The sequence below is a fragment of the Plecotus auritus genome (assembly GCF_963455305.1).
Source record: "Plecotus auritus genome assembly, chromosome: 1".
Lineage (NCBI taxonomy): Eukaryota > Metazoa > Chordata > Mammalia > Chiroptera > Vespertilionidae > Plecotus > Plecotus auritus.
Genome location: NC_137770.1, coordinates 165,973,979 through 166,000,215, shown reverse-complemented (window position 1 = coordinate 166,000,215; position 26,237 = coordinate 165,973,979). Strand labels below are relative to the sequence as shown.

The 26,237-nt window shown below is 41.8% G+C and overlaps 1 protein-coding gene across 4 annotated transcripts in view; it reads right to left on the bottom strand.

Moving 5' to 3' along the window:
* The window catches only part of DIP2C (disco interacting protein 2 homolog C), a 421,423-nt gene that overhangs the window by 114,807 nt on the left and 280,379 nt on the right, over positions 1-26,237 (bottom strand). For all 4 annotated transcript variants that reach the window (XM_080656660.1, XM_080656661.1, XM_080656658.1 and 1 more), the window contains 6 exons: positions 16,613-16,704; positions 7,762-7,872; positions 3,070-3,193; positions 2,643-2,752; positions 2,373-2,475; positions 252-316 (listed from right to left, as the gene is read on the bottom strand). In XM_080656660.1, the coding sequence (XP_080512786.1) occupies positions 252-316; positions 2,373-2,475; positions 2,643-2,752; positions 3,070-3,193; positions 7,762-7,872; positions 16,613-16,704 (605 nt within the window). The remainder of the gene's footprint in view (positions 1-251; positions 317-2,372; positions 2,476-2,642; positions 2,753-3,069; positions 3,194-7,761; positions 7,873-16,612; positions 16,705-26,237) is intronic.

The window sequence follows — 26,237 nt, the reverse complement described above, 5'->3', positions numbered from 1 at the left end:
GGAGGTAAGGGCAGAAGGTGGGGTGGGAAATGGGTGGAGGGGAGCTATGGGGGGAAAAAGGAGAAATAATTGTAATAATCTGAATAAAGATTTATTTAAAAAAAAAAAAGATACCTAACAATGGCAACTTTTCCTTATAACTGGGAAGAACATTTCCTTATAGCTGATAAGTATAAAGATCCCAACTCTAACTCTGACATGAGGACATTCAAATGTAACGAGGACACAGCAGGGCCCAGCTTCACACTTACTGTTAGGATTCCATGCCAGAGCCCAACGTCTTTCTTGAAATCCAACACATTCACAATTGTTTCAGCTGTGCAAATAAAAAGGGTAGAAAGATTCTTACTTATAAAAAAACAGGTACAGAACAAAGGGCAAAGAAAACCTAGTGTCTCATCAGGGGTAGCAACGGATGTTGGAATATGATCATTTCACAGTATCTTTGCAGAAAGTCTGCAGCTTGCAAACCCATTTAAAAAGGCTAGCCTGCCAGGAAACTGTTCTAGACAGTATTCTAACATGCACATTTACAGCAATAGCTCCTCACACCATCACTTACAGCACCTTATTCCTTCCCTTTTTATATACAGATTTCCCCCTTCCCTGCCTTTTTCCTTTTTTAAAAAGGATTCTTTTCATTTCCGTCACGTGTTCTCCCAGGGAATCCGGAGGACCAGGCAGTTTCCAGCAAACACCGTATGCTGCACCAAAGAAGTCTCAGGGGTGGGGCTGGGTGATAAAGCAGGGGCTTTGGAAGAGTAGGATGGGGGAGCAGTCAAGAGTTATGGGGGGCTTTTTAAAGGCGGGAGTAAGAAAAAGGAGCTAAAAAGATATGGCTGGAACAACTACTACATGGAACATGGAAGTCAAGCTGGAGAGCCAGCTGCCTGCGACACCATGAACATTCCTCTTGAAGTCACATCTGTCTATTGGCCAGGGCAGGGGCCCAGCTGCCTACACCTCTGCCCAAGGCCGCCCAGTGCTGAGCCCCAGGCACTGACTGATACCCCGTCTCCCATTTCTAGGTATTTGCTCTGGAGATGCTTGCCAAAGATTCCTCACTCTGTGTCTGACCCCCTTTCAGAGAGGATGGGCAAAGGGGCTTTCAAAATAAAGATGCTCAAAGAAACAGTCTCTATTCCATGTTATACAAGTATTTTTCACATCGAGAAATAAGGAGCAAATATATCAATATATTATTTCCTCTCTCCAAACCCACAACAGTGACAACCTCGGGCCTCTGCTTAGGGCAAGGAAATGGGTCAGGAGGTTGTAAGGAATGTTGAAATTAAAATGGAAAACTCTGGCAAGTAGGCTGGTAATAATTAGAGACAATGTGTGAAAATGTCCTGGAAACTAGTTCAGGGACAAAAATCAGCAGAACATCTCACGAGCTGAGTGAATTGTTTTTTAAAAAGGAGACTACCAGAAGAAAAGCAGGGGGAGAGAGAAACAACAAGAAAAACAGAAAAAGTAAAGCATTTCAGGTTAGAGTGGTGCAACGGTGCCACCAGCCTCCTCGGGCACATCCCCACCACAGGGCCCTGTCACAGAGGCTCCAGCCAGATGGTTAACTGGTATCTGGTCTGACCTTCTAGGATCCCAGGTCAGGACTGATACCAGTTTCCTTTGGTCACCCTACCTCTTGCCTCCATGACCATCCCGTCTGGTACATCATAAAAACAACTGGTCTCAACTGTGTAGCCCACCCCTGGAGCACATCAAACCCACGCCCAGAAACTCGATTCAGTTGGTAGGGGTGAGCCAAACATGGGACATTTTTAATGCTTTCAGAGAGATTCTGAAGTGCATCCAGAGATGAATACATTTGGTATTAATGATCTGTTACGGCCTTAGTAGGGTCCCCTCAAGTTCATAGGTGGAAACCCTAACCCCAGAGTGACTGAATTTGGAGATGGGACCTCTAAGGGTCAAAGGGTAGAACCTGATCCAATAGGGTTGGTGTCCTTGTGAGAAGAGGAAGAGACACCACATCTCTCTCTCTCTCTCTCTCTCCACATGCACAGAGGAAAGGCCATGTGAGGACACAGAGATGGTGTTGCCTGCAAGCCAGGAAGAGGTGCTCACCATCAGGAACCAACCTTGACGGCGCCCTCATCTCAGACTTCCAGCCAGCACTGTGACAAACAAACGTCTGCTGTTCAAGCCCCAGGATGTGGGATTTGTTATGGCAGCCAGAGCTGAGACACTACCTAATCCAAGTTAACCTGCACTTGAGTTAGGTGCAAACTTAACACGTCTCTTATGCTTACAACACAGTCCCTTGACTGGTCAACACGCATCTCACAGGCCAAGGTCTGGAGTCAGGGTCCTGCAGGGAGGGTCCCAGAGGGGGCCCCCCCACGTACCTTCTGTGTAGCCACATGCCTGTGTCAGAGCCTGGCAATGGGTCAGCAGTGCAATCCTTGTCACCGTCACCCCGAGCACGCTTCCATCCTTGCACGTCTTATACTGAAACAAGATGACAACATGGGGATGAGTGGGACCAAAGAACAAAGCAGGAACCACATCCATCAGCTCTTCTGGGTAAGGAAGAGGCTGCAGGTCCTGATCCTGGAGCTGTGTAACTATGGGAACCGCGGGGACTTAGTCCCGAAGCCCCACGCCCAGTGACTTACCTCGATATATGCGGTGTCGTTATTTGCATCTTTGATGTGTGGGAACCAGTCTCGAGGAGGTTTAGAGAGATGTTTTGACTCTGTGACAAACCATAATAGCTTTGGCCAACCTTGGAAATAAAGGACAAATTCTTTTTAGGCAAGCATTTCCCAGAAAAGTGTGTGGCATCACCTCCCCATTCATGGCTATGCTTCACACCATCACATGCTAGGGGGAACCTCTGGTGTTTCTGTCAAGTCAAGGACCACATCCACAGTGCAAAAGCCACTACCAGTCAAATCATGCCACAGGGGAGGCTGAGAACATGTGATGTGTTGCCTGAGACATGTGCGTGTGGAAATCGTATACTCTGGAACTGATTCCATGTTGTACCATCTTTCCCAGTGAAGAGCTCGCCTCCCAACACGGCACTCAGCACTTTCTTACCTTTGAACTGCGGGATCTCCCCTGTAGGGCTCTTCGGCAGTCCTTTGTGGCAGGCATCGCTGGTCAAGGCAACAGTAACCCCACAGCTGCCAAGCAGAAAGCCGATCTGCTGGCTTCCTGCGTCCTGGGAGAGGGTGACAGAAGAGGCACAGAGACGAGATGACAGTGGCACTCCTGGCAAAACAAGGCCTCACCCTGGGTTCTGGGATGGAATGAACCTCCCTGGACAGCCCACGGTTTCGGCATAGACTGGGCTCTGCAGAACTGGGGTTAGAGCACAAGCTGCTGCTTGCTAGCTGCGTGGCTTTGAATGGGGTAGCTAGCCTGCCTAGCCGTGGGGCGAAAGGCAGAGCCATCTCACAGGTCTGCTGCGAGCGATAAACCAGGAGAGCACAAATAAGTACTCAATGTGGGGCTGGCACTAACGACCCTCAGTCTGTGGACCACGACTGTAGGGCATAAGTATTGGGGGGAACAGAAAGCGTCCAAGACAATGTCTTATACTGAATAATTACCGACTGCCTGATTTTAAGCACTCAGAGCAAAGGGCTCTGCCATATTTGATTACATCTACCAAAGAAATGGAGACCTGGTCGCCTTTCCCCACCATGAGCACCACCGTCTCAAGAAATAAGAACATGCATTAAACATGTATGACATCGACTCTGGTGACACTGAGCATTGGGAGCCTCCAAATGACCAGCACTGATGGAGGAACACGGCGTCTGAGGAGCTGCTGCCGGTGGGGCGGCCACAGGAACCGCCAGCTGTGTGGGTTTTGTTGCTTATTGTGTCAGCTGCCCTGTGAGAAGTCAGGTCACTTGGAGTTCTTTCCTCCCACCTGCCACACCAGCTGTGACTCACACTGTGCAGGAGCTGCATTGCTAGAGTCAAAACTGCATGACTGTGGTGAGCCAGCACCTCTGTTCATTCCCACTGGACTCTGCCTAAACCCCGGACAACCAGCAAGCCTGTCAGTGGGCCAGACGCCTGGCTACCTGTCACGCTGCCTGTCTGCGCCTTGCTAAGAAAAATGTGAGAGACCATGTGGTGTTTTCTCCCGAGTAAAATCAACAGAGTTGACATCTTAAAACTGTAGTCTTTCAAGTGAACAGTTTCTACTTTTCTTATTGTAGATGTAACCCCCCAGGGAAAAGCACCTCTCTTCATGGGATTGTGCACAGACAATCCCCGACACCTGTGCAGCCCTGAGAGGGGACAGGTTTGGCACCCAGGGACAGTGACGGTCCCTTTCGGGGGTGCTCACAGTACGTTTCCTTCAAGCAATGCTATTTCAAGCACAATTATAATCAGTCACTTCAATGTGAATTTGGATATCCTATTGCCAAACACCATGATCTCACAGCAGGGAGGGGAGGCAGATTCCAAGATCAGAATCAGTAGCAGGAAGGCGTTCCTTTGTGAGTGTGAGTTTGCTACTCTGTCTACAGCAAGAGGGACTGGGAGCGAGTGTGCCAGCGGGTACCTGCCCTGACCTGCCAAGGGCGGGTACCCATGCTGAGGGCACACATGCTGATCCTGGCACTCCCAGCGAGGCATGATGTTTCCTGAACCCTGTCTTTCCAACATCTGCTCATGATTTGATTTCAAAAATAATGGATTCACAAAAATGAAAAGACACCTAAAATACAGAAGAAGAGACGAGAGACCACGTGGGAAGGAGTAACTGGGATCAGGATGCCACAGTTCAGCACAAAATTCAGACTTCATGTCTGCTCCCTCTTTGTTCGGAAGGACCTTCTTGTCCTCGTCATCTGGGCCATTCCTACTGAGAGCTCCGATCAAATGTCAACTTCACGGAACAGCTCTGCCAGCAGCATCCCAGTGTACTGAAATGAGACCCCATCACCGGCTCTCAGGGCAGCCTGGGCATCTCCTTCATGCACCAAGACCCCTGAACAAACACACGCTTGAACTCAGAGCCTAGAGCAGAGCCTCACATGTAGAGACACTCAACACACAATGTCAAAGCTGTGTCTCTACCTGAACTCTTGAGGACAAGGACAAGAAGGTTGGACGTGCCCTGCGCAGCCGCCACATGGTGCTCTCACACCGGGCCTTGCAAACTGCCTCCTGGCCTGATGTGCCATCAGCAGACTCAGGAAGAATGTGACGATACCCCTCCCAGTGTGCCCTCCTGCCGTGACATGTTCTCTGTGCCTTTTCCCTGGGAGTGAAGGTACGCTGGTCTGTGGGCGACCACTTGGCTAGGGCCCTTCCTCTGAAGAGCCATGCTGTCAAGGATGGTCAGCTCTCCCATCACAAAACCTCAGTAATGATTCTTTAGTTGCCAAGGAAAAAAAATGGACTTCACCTGAATTCAAACCTTCCTCTTGCTTTCAATTTTTCTCCAATATGTAGAGAGTTGACTAATTATGTCACTTCCTAGAAGTCTCGCCTCACCACTGCCTCTCTGACAAGTAACTCCTCAAGCATCAGACAGGCCACGTGGACATGTCACTTGACCATCATCTACCCCAGTCCCATCTCAGTCTCCTTGACAGCAACCATCAATCACACCCATAAAAAGGATTCTCTCTCTAATAAAGAGGTAAGTTCATGGTAAGCCTCTCTCTTGAATTCATTTTTATTTGTGGCCCCACAACAACTAGTTAGTTAGTTTGTCCAATTCCATTCTTGCCCACCCAAATCGTCAACTAATGGCTGGTTAGCTCTCAGGAAGTGAAAAAGACAATAATAAAAGATATGATGGAGAGATGGACACAAGGCCTAGTCAACACAAAATGCTGCAGACCCACGTGCTTTAAGATGATCCATGGCCATGGAACCACATGGAGCAAAGAAATTGGACACAAGACATTTTACTTATCAAAACTAAGATGAACTTGTCAATAATATATATGTATATTTTTTCCAATTAGTTTCTAACTTTTTATTTATAATGGAAATTTCCAAGCACACATATAAATATAGAGAAAAGGAAAAAGAAAGCCCATGAACCTATTCATTCAGCTCCAATAACTATCAACGTTTGACAAATCCAGTCTCACCCCAAACACACACACACACACACACACACACACGCACACGCACACGAACAAGCACATGCACCCTGCGCAGACCCCCTTGTGGGTGACATCCATTCATGCACTTATACTTTGGCTGGCTGATGGTTGCCCTGGGCAGCCAATGTCCCTCCCAACAAGGCCTGGTTCTCATGGTATCCTTACTACTTCTGATTTCCTGAGAAAGAGATTCTGAGACTGATCATAGGAAGTTGTAAAAATGTGACAAGTCGTTGATGTTACCCCTCCCACAGATATTTCATTTTAATGGGGTATTTGAAAACCTTTACAAAGGCAAACAAAAGGCTGGTGTGTTAGAATTCCAAGGGGAGGAAGTGAATGCTGAGTGGCTGGCCCTGGTGGGCTGACTCCTGCGGCCCACAGAGCCTATCCTACTTAGAATATTCACATTTGACCCCCATCCTGAAGGCCTTGCTATTTTCCTGTCAAACTCACATGCCCGTGGCAGAGCCTGTGTCCACGAAGGAGAAATTCTGGCTCAGCCTAAATCACCAGCCGACAGATTTGTGCTGACAGCTGGCCTTACCAGACCAGCTCAGCCACCTCGAGAGGGTACTGGTGGCAGGCTTTTCCAGATCTGCTGCGACCACTCGAGGCCTGTCCTGGCACAGACATATGGACACTCCTCTCCATGTCAAACATCGTAAGAACACTGGCCCCAAGTATTAGAACAGAGGATAAATAAAGGTACATGGGACTAAACTGTTCGGTCAGGTTCAATAAGCAACATTCAGGATTCAGAAAATTTGGTTCACATTAGGCCCATTATTTTAAGACGAGTCCAGTGGGAACAGAACATGTCATCACCTATACTCATATGTACATCCTACCCTCTTCTCAGCTGTACCTGAGCCAATGTTTCTTTTATTTAAAATGAAGAGTTCTCTAAGATAACAAACGTCATGTTCTGAAGTCACAGAGCCTGAGCATCAGAGGGGACCACTCTATGGCTGCCAGCTGTGACTCCTTGGACAACATCAGACCATCTGTCAACACTGTAGGGTTTCCTCCCTTTATCTTTCTCCCTCCAGTTACCATAGCTCTGGAGTATGGAGAGCAAGTCATTCACATGGATGAAAAAATATACACCACTGTGCAGGACAGCACAATGTTCCTTCTTATACTGGACACTATCACTATAAGAGTGAGATTAGCTACTTATTCTAATTATGGAATAAGATCTCATAAACTGTAGCTGAACCTGGGACTTGATAATGTCCAAACATCTGAATGAAAGCAACAACTGCGACCCCTCGAAATAAAAATAAAAAAAATCTGTCATTTACCCTATTTCCAGTGTAATGATGCTGAGGAACAAGACACTCAGAAACTTGCTTTACTAACAAATTACTCGGCTCAGTGGTGTTACAATGCATAGAGCTCTGCCTCAAAGACACTGCTCCTGCTAACCCGTGCAGCTGAGCCGAGTGTGAGGTTACTATCCCCTCCACTGAGCTAATTGCTGAAAACCTGACAGCCTCAGAAACAAGGAAAACCTCTCGTGCCTCTTGATCCACACCCTGCTGAGATGAAAAGCACATTCTGACCTCATGAGAGAATGTTCCAGTGTAGCCGAGCCTGCCATTCCCATTAGCAGGCTTTAATGAAACAACACGTGCCTTACCTTTCTCGTGAGTGGTACTTCTATGGGCACAGGAACGACCTCAGCCAGCAGGCAGCCATAGAAGGCCACCATGGATGCAGCAGGGTCGTTGTTGGGGAACACCAGCGCCACCTGGGCAGACACGGGGGGAGGGAGGAAGGACTTACTGTTAACATGGCTTTGAAGATATCATGAAAGGATGTAACCCGTCACAGATACGGGGGTTCACGTTCCCACTAAGAACAAATGCTGGAACAAAAACTAGGTGCCATACTTAAAAATGCATTTTAGGCAGACACATTTTACTAAGTATTATATACTTTTCCTTTAATTCATGTGAAACACATATTACCAAGTCATCTATAATACTGTACCAGAATACAACTATCATGTTTTAATCTTATCTTCCATGTTAACATATTTTTACGTAGAAGAAACTACAGTGCACACACTGTTCTGTTTTCCACTGGCTTTATGAAAAACTCCTCGGAGTCTTCACAATCACTGCTGAACACGGGTGCTTCCTCACCAGCGTGCTGGGCTGGCAGCTGGACCCTCACGGGACTCTATTCAGACCAGGGTCAGGTTTAGCTCTGGGATCTCGGGCACAATTTTAGCTCCTCTAAGCCTTAGTTGTCTCATCTGAAAAACGAGAACACTAGAACCTACGTCTTAGCTTTGTGGTAAATGTTCTAAAAGCCAGGTTAATTTAAATTACCATCCAAATAACCAAATAATGGATAGTATGACTGCAATATGTTTTCTTATAGTCCTTAGAGTATCTTAGTGATGAGCCATTTTTCATGGGATAGCTTGTAAGTCCATGTCCTCAGACGAACTGCTTGTCATTTCCCTTGCCTACTTACCTGTTAGTGTTTTGACAATACCCCTAAACATATTAGATAGTATTAACTCTTATATTTGGTACAAAGACTTCTTCAGATAATTGTTTTATTTTTATTGGTGCATTTAATGTTTTATGTAAAGTTGTCAAACTTTTTCCTTTACCACCTATCATTTAAAAAATATTTCATCTGATTTAAATTCATCTGGAGCTCACCCTAGTGTCTGCAGTGTAGCTAATTGAACTTAGCCTTAACTTGCTCTCCAGCCACCCCAATGGTCCTTCTGGAGTAGCCTGTCCTAGCCTCTTGCATTAGAAGTCTGCTTTACGACCTCAAGTTGTAACAGACCAAGTCCTGTTTCTGGATTCTCCACTATGCTCTCCAGGACTTTGCTTTGTTTTAACATAAGTCCCTCTCACATGCTGCCGTAGCATCGGCGATATTCTTCCTTATAAGTCTGGTGTGTTTTCAAAGCACATACATCCCATGACTGAGCACATGCATATCATTTTTGCACTAGCATACTCTAAAACTTAAAACAATTTTTTCTTTAAAAAATGTCCTAACTAGAAGTTAGTAGTTTTGTCATAAACAGTTGTATAAAATACTCTATTTTAATATCTAGAGACAGCACCACATAAAAGGATTCGGATGCAGCTGCAAACTGATAAAGCTGTGTCTTAAATTTGATCATGTTGGCAGTTTAGTAACACAGGACGGCCGGTGGGAACAAAATTAAGTTTGGGAACATTTTCTTTCTCTATGAAATTCCTGAAGTTTACTAAAATCATCTAAACGAGAGGCCAGTAAAAGCCATCTGCACTACTAATAGAATTTTGAGAAATCCTGTGAAATAATTAATTAAATAGTAATCCTTTCTCTTAGCAGGCTACCAGCAATAGGATTTTCAAGGAGGAATGTGTGTCTATGCACACAAAGTACAACCAGTTATTTTTAAAATCTATCTGAGGTGTGCATCAGTCTCCGGTGTTCTGCCCTCAGCTGGTAGGCTGAGAGTTGATCTGTCTTTAGATCTGGATCTCGCAAAGCAAGAATATTCTATTAAATGTTTGCAAATCTTCCAGGCTACCATTGCCACATGACTTCTTTCCCTGATGCAGATCAAAATGTTTAAGGAAGCTGATCAAACTGCAATAAAAAAGCAGAACACGTTGAAGTTCCATCTGAAATGAATGGTCTCACCCATTCATAAGGGACCCGTTACGCACTGACTTGTTCTCCCTGAAATCTACCTGTTCTGCAGGTGGAAGTCGTCATCACAAGCAGAGAACAGAGAAAGAAGGTGCCACCCTTCTGAGCTGGACTGTGCAGCAATTATGTTTCCGAGATTTGAGTTTAGCTGCCATCCCAGCTCTACTCAAAGGAAGGTCAACTTGATGTAGGATTTAAAATCCCCCGCTCTATCACTAAAAGTTATGCTAATAATGCCATTTATATAACCTTGCAGAGTTGTGTTAAGATAGGAAGAAATGTATTAATGTAAAATAAAAGAATATAAAACTGTACATTATAAGCTCTCAATCATATTAAAATAATGGATAGAAAAGGGTCAAATACCCAAAGGCTCTTTTAGAATAAAAAAATGATATATATATTTTTTCAATTTTTTTTAAGGAAGGGAAGTTTGTACTTTCATCATTCTCATTGTTTTCCTTTAATATCTGATCAGTCACAAGCCCTGTTTTGTGGTCTCTTCACAGTGATTCCAAAGATATCATAAACCCACATGGTTTCCATTAATTTGATTCTCTATGTATTCCTTTGAGATTTCATTGAACCTAATTATCCACAGACTCAGAATAGACATCAATAAAGCAAGAGGCGGTAGCCCATCCTAGTGTTTGCTAAGATTTAAATTTTGTTAAGCTGATTCCATCTTGTTCCCAAACTCAACCCTACATTGTGCGTGCCTAGATTGTCTTCTTTGGCACAACACATACTGTTCCCCCACCCCCAGCTCTTTCACATGCTCTTCCTTGGAGCTCACTGCCTTACTTCTTTTCACCGAAAAAACTTCTCAGATCCCAAATGAAGGAGATCTCTCTCTCCTTCCCAAACAGTTCACAGGTGTATCAATCACTATCTCTTTTGGGGACCTGTATCCCTTTCCAATTTATAGAAAAGCTAATGATCAATATGTCTGTTTTTTTTTAAAGACTGCAAGCTCCTTAAAGACAGGCTTCTCATGTGATAAGTCTTGTATCTTCCACAGCTCCTCCTACAACATTCTCAACCTATTCAGCTTAGTTACTTCAATGCCCCTTTCAAAGCCCAAGAAGGTACTCCCCAAACTGCATTAATAGGATCATCCACATGAAAAGTACCTATAATTTTTATGCTAAGGACTGAATGTTCATCCAAAAATGATTTCCCAAGAATCCTGTTTATTGCAACAGAAGGTTATTATCGAATACTTTGCTCCTGTATGCTTATTTAATAAATATTTATACACACATGCCAGATACTAGCCACATAAATACAATTTGAAATCCAAGTAGGCTTTAATTTTTTAATAAAAAAATATTTATTAAAGAATATTTAACAGAAAAATTGTTACAGCTAGAAGTTAAAGGCACACTGAGCGAGAGTCCTTTTTGTAATGCAATTTAAAGGAATTCATTTTACACATAAATAAAATAAAGTTCAAGAAAGTTATTTTGAAGTTTTTCATTACTGACAATTTCCAGAAAACATACAGTTGATTATATTTCCCCATACAGAAGCATTGTTGACATATAGGATTATATTTCTGTACTAGAACTCAGCAAACAAATCACTGGTCTAACCATCAATATGTCATAAATGTAAAAAAATTACTCTAAAGTCTAATTTAAAATACTGTTCCCAGTTCTATTAAATAAGCATAAATATATGGCACATGTTAATTACAAAAGGTATTTCATGCACTATTAAGTGCACACAGTATGAAAATGTAATAGGGGACCTGAAATTAGAGTACTTACTATAGTTAACATTAAGTAATGTTGTCATCTTAGAATTTAGGGTGTTGCTACGGAAAGAGATGGCACAAGACTAAAAAGTCATCCAAATATTTAAAATTTTTCTTTTGATACTTTAAAAACAAACAGACAAAATAAGCAGAGGCATTCAGCCACCTTATTAATTGTAAAGGTATTTCTTCACAGAAAAATACTTCAAAAGAGTTGAGGTAATATATGTCCCCTCTATCTTCCCATTTCAATTTACTGTAAGTTAAAACTGTAAGGGCTGCCTCAGATAAAAGGTCATTCTGCCTAGCGTTTATTGATCTTGATGTTATAAGAATACCTTCTCACTCATGAGCAAACTATAGAAGGGGCTACCTGGTCATTGGCACAAATTTCTTTTAAAAATATTTTAAAACATTTTGCCTTTGTGTTGAATTGGCCAAAAGGAAATAGAGGGTAAACTGATGTTGGTTGGTTAAAGAGCAGAAAGCACAATATAAAGTCAATCTGAGATGCTATCCTTAAACGTGCTTTATAAAGAAATCTGCTTCAGCTAGATGACATAAATCACACAACTGTTTTCCTTTCACTTCCTCAAGGTGGTTTCCTCAACTTCTTTTCATGTATGTGTGTTTGGCAAAAGGTGTTAGGTTATCTGAAGACTTGAGAAACATCCTGTTTACTAACCGGAGCTAATTAAAGAAAATCCTAATTAAGGGAAGCTGATAGCACAAATATCTAGCAGTTCAGCTGTAAAAAAGCACCTAGTCCTTCACACTAACACATCATGATGGATATTTTACAGTGGCAATGAGGTCTAAAAACCTTCTTAACCAGGCTTATGCAGCACCTAGGAATACTTGCTCCAGTCCTTACTGAATCTGTGACAGTTTTGAAACTAATGTGGACTGAGTGGATTCGGTGGCTAGGGAAGAACTTCTTCTTCTGTTTCTTGGAGCAACCTGTGGTAGTCCTGGAGCAACCTGTGGTAGTTCTGGAGCAACCTGTGATGGTCCTGGAGCAACATGGTGCAGTTCTTGCCTCTCTGGTATGCGCTTCGTAGACCAATGTTTCTGCAGATGCTGCTTCTTAAGCTTTAACCAGCTCTGGGGGGTCTTTTCCACCAGGGACTGCTGGGGCTGCTGTTCTAACTCCTGGTGTGATTCCTCCTCCTCTGTTTGGAGGCGGTGCAACTCAGAAGCACGCCTCTCTGCTGCCACTTCTAAGGCCTGGACCTTCCTTTTTAGTTCCTTTTCTTCTCTCTTTCCCAACATGCCCATGGCTGGTTCATTCAGTTGTTTCTCCAGTAATGCTTTTTCCTGAAGGTACCGGGCCTGAGCCTTTGCAGCTGTCTTAGCTCGGGCTTTCTTTAGCTTCTCCTGTAATGTCTGCAATTCTTTCTGCTGTTTCTCCCTTACCTGCGACATGTCCCTCATTGCCTCCAACTGCTGCTTCAAACTGTATTCCAGCTTTTCCTTCCCCAAGAGCTGTGTTGTTTTAAGCTCTGAAGTTTGTTTTGCATATTTGGAGGCTAATTCTTGTTTTGTTGATAAGATCTCACCACTTTCTTGTGCATAGCTGTGCCACTGATTTTCAATTTCCTTTCTGTACTCCTTGGCTTTGTTGGTCAGGTTTGCTAGCATGACTGTAGTGCCAGCCTGGACAGGTAACTTTTCATTGAGTAGGAATGCAGCTTCCTCCATTACCATTTTTTGCTGGATTTTAGTTTCTCTTATTTGGTGGTCGAACTTCATCACTTCCACTGTCTTTTTTATAAGCCCCATTGCTGCCTTTGTTGGTTTCTCTGGCTTCAAAAAATCATTTACTAAACGAAAATAGGATGGAGGGGGACTACTGGAGTCCTCCCTTGTGGGAAGTATTCCTGGTTCCTGGGGTCTGAGCTTAGTACTAGTGTCCATTGTCCAGAACCCCCGTGGGTCCCAGCTCACCTGGATACTGACTGGGTCGGTCTTGAGCGGCACTGGCGCCTCGGCCCGGGTGGGCGTGGCCGACCTCAGCAGGGCGGTCCTGATGGCCTCTCCGGGTCTCTGCGTCACGGAGGCCCTACTTGGCGCTTTGGCCCTCAGCAGCATTGTGGTCCTGGAGCAGGCAGCACTGCAATCCTGGCTCCTGGGGTATGTGGCTTCCTCTTCATTGGCTTCCAGGGAAAACTGAATGGTTTTTCTCTTGCCATTGGAGCCCGGCTTCAGCTTCCGGGATCTCAGCACTTCAGGCAGCTGCAGGATTCGGGGCCTCCGTGTCCCCTGGTTCATTTCCATTACACTGAAGTCGTTCTCCCTCAGCCAGGAGTCCTGTTCCTCGCGATGCCAGATCCTCACCACCGTTTCCGGTAAGCTCCCACGCCAGTTTAGCACCGGATGCTGCTTCCTCATCCCTTCCCTTCCTTCTCCAGCCGGATAGAGCTGGAACCTTGCTCTTTCACAGCTGGCAATGTGGAATGTGGAGTGTGGAATGCAGGCATCTCCCTAGCCACGTTTCCATGGTGACCCTGTGGAGGGGGCGGGGCCAGCTAAGCTCCTAAGAGGGACTTTGACCCCAGTGTGTCTGTTGGTATTGGGAACAATTTTTTGAAACAAAAAAAATTTCTTCAATTTCCTATGGTGGGCTTAGAGCAGTCACCCATTCACCACAGGTAGCATTTCGAGTAATCCCACAGCCCTGAATCCCTGGGTGTGGTGGAGAGGACGCTTTTGTTTCTAGCGTTAGTGGTACACCTTGCCGTCCAGGGACCGACACCTTTGCCACACTTTACTGTGCACTCTGACCACACTCCTGCCTCCCACAGGGTCATGCAGTCCTGGCCCTTGCAGCACTGGGCAGAGGCCGGCGAGAGCCCAACGCAGTCCCTCTGGGGTCCTAATCAGGGCTCCAGTGCTCAGTTGTTGGGTACATGTCACTTTCTGCTCTGCATTCCTCTTTCACAGGTTCGTGAACATGGGGTCCATTCTGTCATCACCCATGAAGTTTGGCATGCCTGCTCATTGCACTTGCAAATCTGTGGGTCTGCTTGGTTAAGTATTTGTATTTCTTACTGCCCACAATGCTGACATTTTTGTTCATGGCTTTTGTGCAAGACACTGCTGTCTTCCTTTCTTCTGTGCGGTTGCTGTGGTCCTGCGTGCCAGGGTCAGGATGGGCACCCAACAGCCCTCCTGGGCCGCCCGCTCCTGCCCCAGCCTCCCCACACTGCAGGACCTCCAGCCCGCGGGCTCAGGTCCAAGATCTCGAACTCTTCTCCGGCTTCCACCCCCGGCCAGCCTGATGGGGAGCCATCTCCCCATCTAACATCTTGGCCATGTCACCACCACATAAATAATTTTCAAAGAATACTTAGAAAAGTAGTCCCCCTCATACAACACAAACCAGCCACTAACAAAAAAAAAAAAATTCCTTTACATATTTTATTCTATCAAATTGTGCTCTCCTTCTCCCATATTTCTATAAGCTTCTTAGCTGAACAGATGTGGTTTATTTTTTAATTATAAGGGACCTTCAAGAATCTGCAGGCAATACTACAAAAAAAGTTTTTTAAAATACTAAGGGTATTAGTATAACCAAGTTATAGATAAGGGAGACATATTACAACTGACATTTTTATTGTGGTAAAATATACACACTGTAACAGCTGATAGCTCAATTTTGAAAATTAAATGTATTTTAATAAACACTGCCTTTATAATTATTCAAAGCGTGTGTACGGGTTTTTTTTTTTTTGTCGGGGGGGGGGGGGGACACCCTATATATAACATAGTTCATCTCTACTACTTTCAAGTGTACAATTCTGTAGATTTAAATACATTCACATTGTTGTGTAACCATCACCATCATCCATCTCCCGAACTTTTTGCTCTTCTCTATCCCCATTAAATAATAATTCTCCATGCTCCTCCCCCAGCCCCTGATAACCATCATTCTTCTATCTCTATAAATTTAACTACTCTAAGTACTTCATATATGTAGAAGCATATAATATCTATCCTTTATTAACTGCTGTGAGTGTAACACTGAAATGGAAATACCAATATCTGTCCTCCTTAACTTATCAGATTGCAGTAAGAATAAAAATTTGCTTTTCAGTGAAACACAGCCAATATCAAGAAATTTAACAGTGGGGAAGGAATGGTACTAGCAGTTTGCTGCCAAGATTGTTGATCTCACTGACTAATGTAAAAAAAAGGTTTTAAATATAATTGTCCTGTATGCTCAAGTAGATGGCACAGTGTTTTTCAAAATAGGAAACAATATATGACACAGCTTTGGGGTCAGACAGAAATGGATATGAGCGCTGACTATGTCACTTACTAGTTCTGTGCCTGCATCTGATTTTTTTATTATTATTTTTATTGATTTTTTACAGAGAGGAAGGGAGAGGGATAGAGAGGGATGAGAGAGAAATATCGATCAGCTGCCTCCCGCACACCTCCCACTGGGGATGTGCTCGCAACCAAGGCACATGCCCTTGACTGGAATCGAACCTGGTACCTTTCAGTCCGCAGGCCGACGCTCTGTCCACTGAGCCAAACCGGTTAGGGTTGCATCTGATTTTGAGACTTAACTTCTCAAGTCCATGTGAACTCATGGATAGAACGTGAGAAGTACTCTAGTTAAGCCCATTGAGTTGTTCAAGATTAAATTACTTGTTACATAATTGCTCCTTGTTCAGAGTAAATGTTAAGAAAGTCTTATTGCTCGGCCGGCATGGTTCAGTGGTTGAGCATCAACCTGTGATCTGGGAGGTCAGGGTTTGATTCCCAGTCAAGGAACATGCATGGTTTGTGGGCTCCATCCCCAGTGTGGGGCATGCAGGAGGCAGTCAATCAGTGATTCTCTCTCATTGATGTTTCTATCTCTATCTCCCCCTCCCTTCCCCTCTGAAATCAATAAAAATATGTTGTGTGTGTTTTGTTTTTTTAAAGAAAGTCTTACTTAGTAGTGCCAGTTTTAGGTGACACTGGACTCTCCAACTTTACTACAGTGGGCATCTTTTCCACATAAGACAATGTGTTTTGGAGATGTAATAAATTAAATTGCACTTACCCTATCTCCAGGTCGCACCATCGGTTCTTGCTTTGTACCTAATTTATGCAGAATGTTGTAAGCAACCTTCATACTTCTTGTCCAGAGTTTGCCTATCAACACAAATTATAAAGCCACAAATAATTGGACAAACGACTTTTCAGCTGTGTATAATGTGCACATTAAATTATATAGAAAATATTACTTTTTCATGTTAAGTCTTCCAGTAAGTTATATAGAGTCCCTGGAATCAAAATGGGAAGTAAAAGCTAGTAACTCTGACCCAGCAAAGCTGAGAAACCTGAACACTGGAATACATTGCAAATACAAATACTCTTAGAGTGCAAAGTGCCAACAGCAAAGCCACTGAGAATTTTAATTATCACAGAAGCTGTGGGGAAAATTTCTGGGGAGCAAAGCAGGGCAAAGACCACGGCAACAGTGTGTTACTGCTAATTTATGTTGTGCAAAAATGACACACATTTCCTCTGTTAATGAGTCCTGTCTTGTGTGATGTAATGAATGTAAAGGGTATGTAAGACAGGGTCTGACCCCTCTCCCTCCTCAAAGTCCTGTGTCTCTCAACTTCAAATATTTCTAGCTTTCAGGTTTTAGGAGAGTAATCACTGAACTTAGATACAGATACTGGTAAATATTTTGTATTATTTTAAAGATTTGAACTCCAAAAAAATGAACACAAAGCAGGATTAATAAAACACTTCTAAAAGAATGACCAGCTTTGAAGAACTTGCAGATTTTAAATCCCTTCATCCCAGTTCCAGACTTTCCTGCAGCATCATCCAGGCAATAGTAAATGGTCTGAGATGTAATAAATATGACTTTAAAAATCTAACATGACCTCTTGGACACATAGAGGTCTTTTAAAGCCCTGGCTGATGAGGCTCAGTTGGTTTTAGCATTGTCCCATATACCAAAGGTGGTGGGTTCACATACCCAGGTTGCAGGTTTGGTTCCCAGTTGGGGCCCGTGTGGGAGGCAGCTGATCAACATTTCTCTCTCATATTGATGTTTCTCTCTCTCTCTCTCATCAATTAAAAAAATTTTTTTTAAAAAAATCTTTTACAACAACTTCAGCATCTAGGAGCTTTCAGAAGTAAAGTGTTAGAAGTTCTATTAATTCAATAACAGTATAATAAAGTTAAGGGCAATTTCAACTGTTTTCTATAAATGAAATAGCTGTTTTAATCTTTTTCCTACTTTATATGTAAAAGCTAAATTAAAAAGTTTTTTTTTACAATATATATTTTGAATTAAAAATCTGAATTTATTTATTTCACATTGGATTTTGCAACAACTCAATTAAGGTTATTAAAACTGTTTGCCTGCCACAGGATTTAGCAGATTGTCTCACCCTAGTGAGACAAAGAGAATGGTTTCATCATCTTCGATTCTTCTAATTCCTAGAACATTTCTGGTTTACAGTATGTACTCAACAAATGTTTCTTTGTTTTATTAATGTCATGAGGAAGCTATACATTTTAGCATGCTTCTTGAGCACTTGAAGTAATTACTCGGTATGATGTTTTATTCATGCCCCGTCCTCCATCCTCCCTAAATCCTTCTCATCAAGACTGGCTACTTCACAATTATTTGGTATTTTCTTTGGTTATTATATCCCCCCCACCACTCAAAATATATAATTACTAGCCATTAGAAATCACTCACGGGCCCTGGCCAGTGTGGCTCAGTGGCAGAATACTGGCCCTTCCACTGAAGGGTTGCGGGTTTGATTCCTGGTCAAGGGCATGTACCTGGGTTCCAGGTCAATCCCAGGCCCTGGATGGGGCACGTGCAGGAGGCAACTGATCGATCTGTCTCTCTCACATATGTTTCTCTCTCTCTCCCTCCCTCCCATTCTCTCTAAAAATCAATGGAAAAAATATTCTCAGGCGAGGATTAACCAAAAAAAAAAAAAAAAAAGAAATAAAAAAAGATAAATCATGCAGGGAATAATTTTTTGTGCCTCAACTCTCTTTAATGTGTACAATAATAGCGATTATAGTTGAATAAACAATTATAATCAGTTTCTTTGTAATGGAAAAATGTGTTGTAAATGAACAAATCTATTACAATCTGCACCAACTTCATCCTCAACTTGGAACAGTGACGTTGATATCACCATAAATTCATTTAAGGCCAGATTATAATAGAGAGTTTGAAAAGGGCAATACACTTTTGGCAAAATTTAAGAAATATACTTGATGTTTTTCAAAGAGAAAAAAAAAAGTTGCTTCTGGCCATGTGGCTCAATGGTTAAGCGTCGATGCAGGAACCAAGAGGTCACTGGTTCAATTCCCCGTCAGGGCATATGCCTGGGTTGCTGGCTCAATCCCAGTAAGGAGTGTGTAGGAGGCAGCTGATCGATGAAGTTTCTCTCTCATTGATGTTTCTATCTGTTTATGCCTCTCCCTTCCTCTTTCTCTAAAAATCAATAAAAACATTAAAAATAAAAAGTTGCTGATTTCAGTTAAAGAAGATAACCGTTCTTGACTTGTTTATAAAAAAGAAAACAAACTTCTGATCAAGAATGCTCTACCCAGTAAACTTATCATTTAGAATTGAAGGACTCAAAGTTTACCAGACAAGAAAAAGCTCAAAGAGTTTATCAGCACTAAACCATCCTTACAAAAAAATGTTAATGGGACTGCTTTAAGCTAAAAACAAACGGGGGGGGGGGGGTACTCATTAGTAACATCAAAACCTATGAAACTATAAACCTCACTGGTAAAGGTAAATATATAATAAAGGTTGTACATTAATCACTTACAAAGCTAGTGTGGAGGTTAAAAGACAAAAGTAGTAAAAATAACTGTTACTACAATAATAAGTTAAGGGATATATAAAAGATGAAAAGATGTAAAGTGTGGCATCAAAATTATAAAATGTGGGAGTGGGGGAATAAAAATGTAGAGCTTCAGAATGCATTCAAACTTAAGTTATTATCAACTTAAAGCAACCTAACTTTAAAATAGAGTATCATAAATATAAGGTGTTACATGTAAGCCTTATGGTAACCAGCAAGCAAAAACCCACAGGAGATAAGTAAAAAATAATGAGAAAGGAATCTAAGCATAACAATAAAGAAAGTTATCAAATCACAAAGGAAGAGAGTAAGAGAAGAAAAGAACAGAATAACAAAACAGCCAAAAAACAATGAACAAAATGGCAATAAGTACATGCCTATCAATAATTCCCTAAAATGAAATGGACTAAATCCTCCAATGAAAAGACAGAGTGGCTGAATGGATAAAAACAAACAAGACCCATCTATATGCTTCCTACAAGAGAGTTACTTCAGATAGATGTAAGGACATACACTACTGAAAGTAAAAGGATAGAAAAAAGAATATTTCATGCAATTAGAAACCAAAAAAAAGTTGGAGTAGCAATACCTATATCAGACAAAATTGATTATTAAAAAAAACTGCAATAAGAGACGAGGAGTATGTTACATAATGATAAAGGGGTCAAGCCAATAAGAGAATACATTTGCAAATATTTATGCACCCAACATAGTAGCACCTAAATACATAAAGAAAATGTTAATAGACCTAAAGGGAGAAATACACAGCAATATAATAATATTAGGAAACTTTAATACTCTATTTACATCAATGAATAGATCATTCAGACATGTTAAGGAAATATCAACCTTAAAGACACATTAGACAAGATGAACTTAAGATATATATAGAACATTTCATCCAAAAAAAAATAGCACTCACTTTTTTCTCAAATGCACATGGCACATTCTCCAGGGTAGACCACATCTTAGGCCACAAAACAAGTCTTAACAAATTTAAGAAGACTGATATCACATCAAGTATCTTTTCTGATCACAATGGTATATATGTGGAGATTAAACAATATGCTACGGATCAACCAATGGGTCAACAAAGAAATTAAAAAAATACCTTGAGACTAATGAAAATGGAAATAAAACATACTAAAACTTATGGGATGCAGCAAAAGCAGTGTTAAGAGGGAAATTAATAGCAATAAATGCCTACCTTCAATAAATGCCCTGTTCCTTCAAGAAATAAGAAAAATTTCAGGAGCTTCAGGTTGGTGAACACATGGAGATTTGGGGAAAGTGATGTGTTAGGAGAGGGCATGGAAGCTCCGCAATGCCCTTTCCTCATACCTTGCACTCCGCACCTCTTCCATTTGACTGTTCCTGAGTTACCTCCGTTTTTCCGGCTAATGAAAAGAAAATAGGATTCCACCGAGTTTCCTATCTACCTACTCCAGGACTTCTGTGAGGATCAAATTAGATGAGGCACGGGAAAATGCTCCACAGACGTTTAGTTACACTGCAAAGTGTTTCCACCTGGCTAAAGTGTTCCTGGGCTGAAGAAACTGCAAGGAGGCTAGTCATTGCTAGGGAGAGGAAGCTAGATGTTGCTACGTGACATTATTACCAGGATGGAGGGAAGGACACTTAGCATATTAGCCTTTTATACATATATAAATTCAAAACGGATATCATCCAGAACCACAGGAAGGCTGGCTGAGTGGAAATTCTACAACCAGAAGGAAAGAGAAAAGCAAACTGAGACTAAGAGGAGCTGCAGGAGGCAGAGGTACTGAGACGTAATTTATATATTTAATTTAATTTATATATATAAATTAAAATAATAATGAAGAAATAATCTGAACCTATTAAGACTATTTAAAATCAAGTCAAATCTCATATGCTGGCAAAACTGTAGGAAAATAGTAACACCCACATATTACTGATGTTACTGGCAATTTTTTTTAAATTTAATAAATCTTTATTGTTCAGATTATTACAATTGTTCCTCTTTTTTCCCCCATAGCTCCCCTCCACCTGGTTCCCACCCCACCCTCTGCTCCCCCGTCCTCATCCATAGGTGTACGATTTTTGTCCAGTCTCTTCCCGCACCCCCCACACCGCTTTCCCCCCGAGAATTGTCAGTCCACTCCCTTTCTATGCCCCTGATTCTATTATATTCACCAGATTATTCTGTTCAGCAGATTTTATTATTCACTTGATTTTTAGATTCACTTGTTGATAGATATGTATATGTTGTTCATAATTATTATCTTTACCTTTTTCTTCTTCTTCCTCTTCTTAAAGAATACCTTTCAGCATTTCATATAATACTGGTTTGGTGGTGATGAACTCCTTTAGCTTTTTCTTATCTGTGAAGCTCTTTATCTGCCCTTCAATTCTGAATGATAGCTTTGCTGGGTAGAGTAATCTTGGTTGTAGGTTCTTGCTATTCATCACTTAGAATATTTCTTGCCACTCCCGTCTGGCCTGCATAGTTTCTGTTGAGAAATCAGCTGACAGTCGTATGGGTACTCCCTTGTAGGTAACTGTTTTTCTCGTGCTGCTTTTAATATTCTTTGTCTTTTGCTTTTGGCATTTTAATTATGATGTGTCTTGGTGTGGTCCTCTTTGAGTTCCTTTTGTTTGGGGTTCTGTGTGCTTCCTGGACTTGTAAATCTATTTCTTTCACCAGGTGGGGGAAGTTTTCGGTCATTATTTCTTCAAATAGGTTTTCAGTATCTTGCTCTCCCTCTTCTTCTGGCACCCCCATAATTCTGATGTTGGTACGCTTGAAGTTGTCCCAGAGGCTCCTTACACTATCTTCATATTTTTGGATTCTTTTTTCTTTTCTGGTTGGCTGTTTTTTTGCTTCTTTGTATTTCAAATCTTTGACTTGATTCTTGTGATTCTCTAGTCTGCTGTTAGATCTCTGTATAATATTTTTTATTTCAGTCAGTGTATGCTTAATTTCTAGTTGGTCCTTTTTCATATCCTCAAGGGTCTCGCTAAATTTATTGGCTTTTTCTAGAAAATTCTTGAAAAACCTTATAACCATGGTTTTGAACTCTATATCCAGTCGTTTGCTTTCCTCCATTTCTTTCATTTGTAATCTGTTTCTTTGTCTCCGCATTTTGGCTGCTTCCCTGAGTTGATAGAGTGGCTTTGTGTGCTAGGTGTCCTATAGGGCCCAGTGGCTCAGCCTCCCCAGTTACCTGAGGTGGACACTCTTGGTGCACCCCTTTGTGGGCTGTGTGCACAGTGTTGTTGTAGTTATGCCTTGATTGTTGTTGGTATCAATGGGAGGAATTGACCTCCAGGCCTATTAGCTGTGAGGATCAGCTGTGTCTACGCTGGGAGAACTTCTGTGCTGGAGACACCCTTATGAGATAAGACTTGCAAAAGCCTCTGTGCTCAGCTTGGATGGGGTGGAGTCTCAGGGTGAAGCAGACAGCATTGGTTTCCTGTCAGCCCTGCCCTAATAGGCCCCTGTGTCTCAGTGTCCCATGGTAATCACTGCAAGCACCTCTGAGAGAAAGCCACCCTTGAGTGCCGCTTGCTGCCAGACAGTCCAGTTTCTCCCCGAATGAGTCTGGGTCCCCAGAGTCTCGCCTGGAACTGGAGTTCAGAGCAGTCGGGAGTTTTTGTCTCCCTCCCGCTTGAGAAAGCCAGCCGCGTACTCAGTTGCCCGCCCTCTCCGTGCGCGCGCCTTGGTACCTCTGCCTTCCGCAGTTCCTCTGTGTCTCATGGTGCTTTTCTCTTTCCTGACAGTCCAGTTTCACCCCGTATGAGTCTGGGTCCCCAGAGTCTCACCCAGAACTGGAGTTCAGAGCAGTTGGGAGCTTGTGTCTCCCTCCGGCTTGAGAAAGCCAGCCGCGCACTCAGTTGCCAGTCCTCTCCGCGCGCGAGTTTCAGTACCTCTGCCTCCTGCAGCTCCTCTGAGTCTCAGTGTGCTTTTCTCTTTCCTTCTGGTTGTAGAATTTCCACTCAGCCAGCCTTCCTGTGGTTCTGCATGATATCCGTTTTGTCTTTTAGTTGTAGTTTTGAAATTGTTGTGCGAGGCAGCAGTTTAAGTGTTTACCTATGCCACCATCTTGGTTTCCCCCTGACAAAATTTTTTAGAAGACATTTTGATACACATATCAAGTATCATAAACCTGCTTTGACTCAGTAAACCCCTATTCTGAATTTATGTTATGGAATTATTGTATTTCTCTAATTCTAATACAGTATGAATTTTAAGATGCAACATCGGTTTAATAATAACTTTTTAAAGGGAAAAAAAGAAATACTAAAATGTACCCTGATATATACTGAGGAAAGAATGAAGATACGTTACACAGAACTTCTATCTTATTCATTTCATCCTCAGCAGACTTCTAAGGTTTGTCTGACAACCCAGATCATACAGATAAAGGAACTAAGTTTCAGGGAAGTTAAATGACTTAGTAAAAGTCACTCAACTAGAAAATATCAGTACTACTCTAATCTGGAGAGAAAGGAGCGGTGATAGGGAATACATACAATGGAGTCACTTTTAAACAAGCTGCTAAAATTACTAACATTATGAAGGTTGAGGCAGGAGGAAAGTCTGTGTTCTTGTTCTAACTTGCCTGGGGGCTTAAACTTTGAACTTTCCCGTCCTGTGTCAATGCCTGGGCATAGATCTGAACCTCCAGGTAGCTCTCTGATTCCCACTGAAGGACTTTCGTATCCAGGTCACTGAAACCCGCTGAAGGACTCACTCACTCACACCCAGACCAGATCTGACCCAACCTCCTGGCATCCATCATCCTGGCTGTTAACCATCCCGGGACTAAGGATGCAGGACTGATAATTCAAAAAAATGTGCTTTTTACTGAGAGCTTTTAACTTTCTTCGTTGGAACACTTTTGGTTGTTTTCCTAGCTGTGTTTCCTATTTGAAAAATCTAAGATTTATTTTGAATAAATCTCTATTTTTTATTTAAAAAAATAAAATTTCAAATAAACAACCTACCTTTTATACCTCAAGGAACAAGAAAAAGATCAAATGAAGCCCAAAGTTAGTAGAAGGAAGGAAATGACAAAGATTAGAGTAGAAATAAATGAAATACAGACTAAAAAGACAATTGAATATATCAAAACCAAAATTTGGTTTATCGAAAATATAAACACCATCAAGAAAAAAAAGGGAGGATTCAAATAAATAAAATTAGAAATGAAAGAGACATTAAAATTGATCACACAGAAACACAAAAGATCATAAGAGACTACTATGAACAATTATAAGCCAACTAATTATAAACCTACTAGAGGCCTGGTGCAGGGTGGGGGTGTCCCTCAGCCCGGCCTGCACCCTCTCGCAATCCGGGACTGCTGACTCCTAACCACTTGCCTGCCTACCGGCTTGATCGCCACCTAACCACTCTCCGGCCGGCCTCATAGCCCCCAACTGCCCTCCCCTGCTGGCCTGATCGCCCCTAACCGCCTCTGCCTCAGCCCCCACCACTGCGGCTTTGTCCAGAAAGAAGTCGGACGGTAAGAAGATGTCCAGTCTCCTGGTCTAATTAGCATATTACCCTTTTATTAGTATAGATAAGAAATGGAAAAATTCCTAGATACATACAACCTTCCAAGCCTAAATCATGAAGAAATACAAAATCTAAACAGACCAATTACTAGTAAGGAGAATGAATCAGTAATCAAAAATCTCCCAAATAACGAAGTCCAGGACAAGGCAGTTTCACTGGTGAATTCTATCAAATATTCAAAGACAAATAATCACAATCCTTCTTACACTCTTCCAAAAAATAGGAGAAGAGAAAACACTTTCAAATTTATTTTATGAGGCTACATTACCCTGAACCAAAATCAGGTTGCCACAAGAAAATAAAATTTTAGGGCAATGTCCCTGGTGAACATAGCTGTAAAAATCCTTTACAAAATATTAACAAACCAAATTCAACAATACATTAAAAGGATCATACACTATAACCAATGCATTTATTCTAAGGATGGTTCAACATTCACAAATTAATCAATGTGATTCACCACATTAACAAAATAAATGATAAAAATATATGATCATCTCAATACATGCAGAAAAAAATATGACAAAATTCAATATCCATTTAAGATAAAAACTCTCAACAAAGTGGATATAAGAGAATATAACTCAATATAATAAAGGCCATATATGGCTAACATCATACTCAATGGTGAAAAGTTAAAAGCTTTTCCTCTAAGATTAAGAACAAGACAATGCCCACTCCAACCAGAATTAGAAGACCTAGCCAGAATCATTTAGGCAAGAAAAATAAATAAAAGGCATCCAAATTGGAAAGGAAGAAGTAAAATTGTCATTAACTGCAGATGACATGATACTACTAGTATATGTAGAAAACTCTAAAGATTCCACCAAAAACCCTTTTAGAACTAATAAATGAATTCAGTAAAGTTGCTTGATACAAAGTCAATATACAGAAATCTGTTGTGTTTCTATACATTAATAATGAACTATCAAAAGAGAAATTAAGAAAATCCCACTTAAAATAGCTTTAAAAATAATAAAATACCAGGAAAAAATTAACCAAAGAGGTGAAAGACCTATACACTGAAAACTATAGACAATGATGGAAAAGACTGAAGATACAAATAAATTAAAAGGTATTCTGTACTTATGGATTGTAAGAATACAGGCACTTCCCAGATACTGTGCTTTCATCAGCATTGACCCTCTATCAGCAAAAAGATTATGACTTGCTGAAGGCTCAGGTGATGGTTAGCACTTTTTAGAAATAAAGTATGTATATTTAAGGTATGCACATTGTGTTTTTTTAAACGATATTAT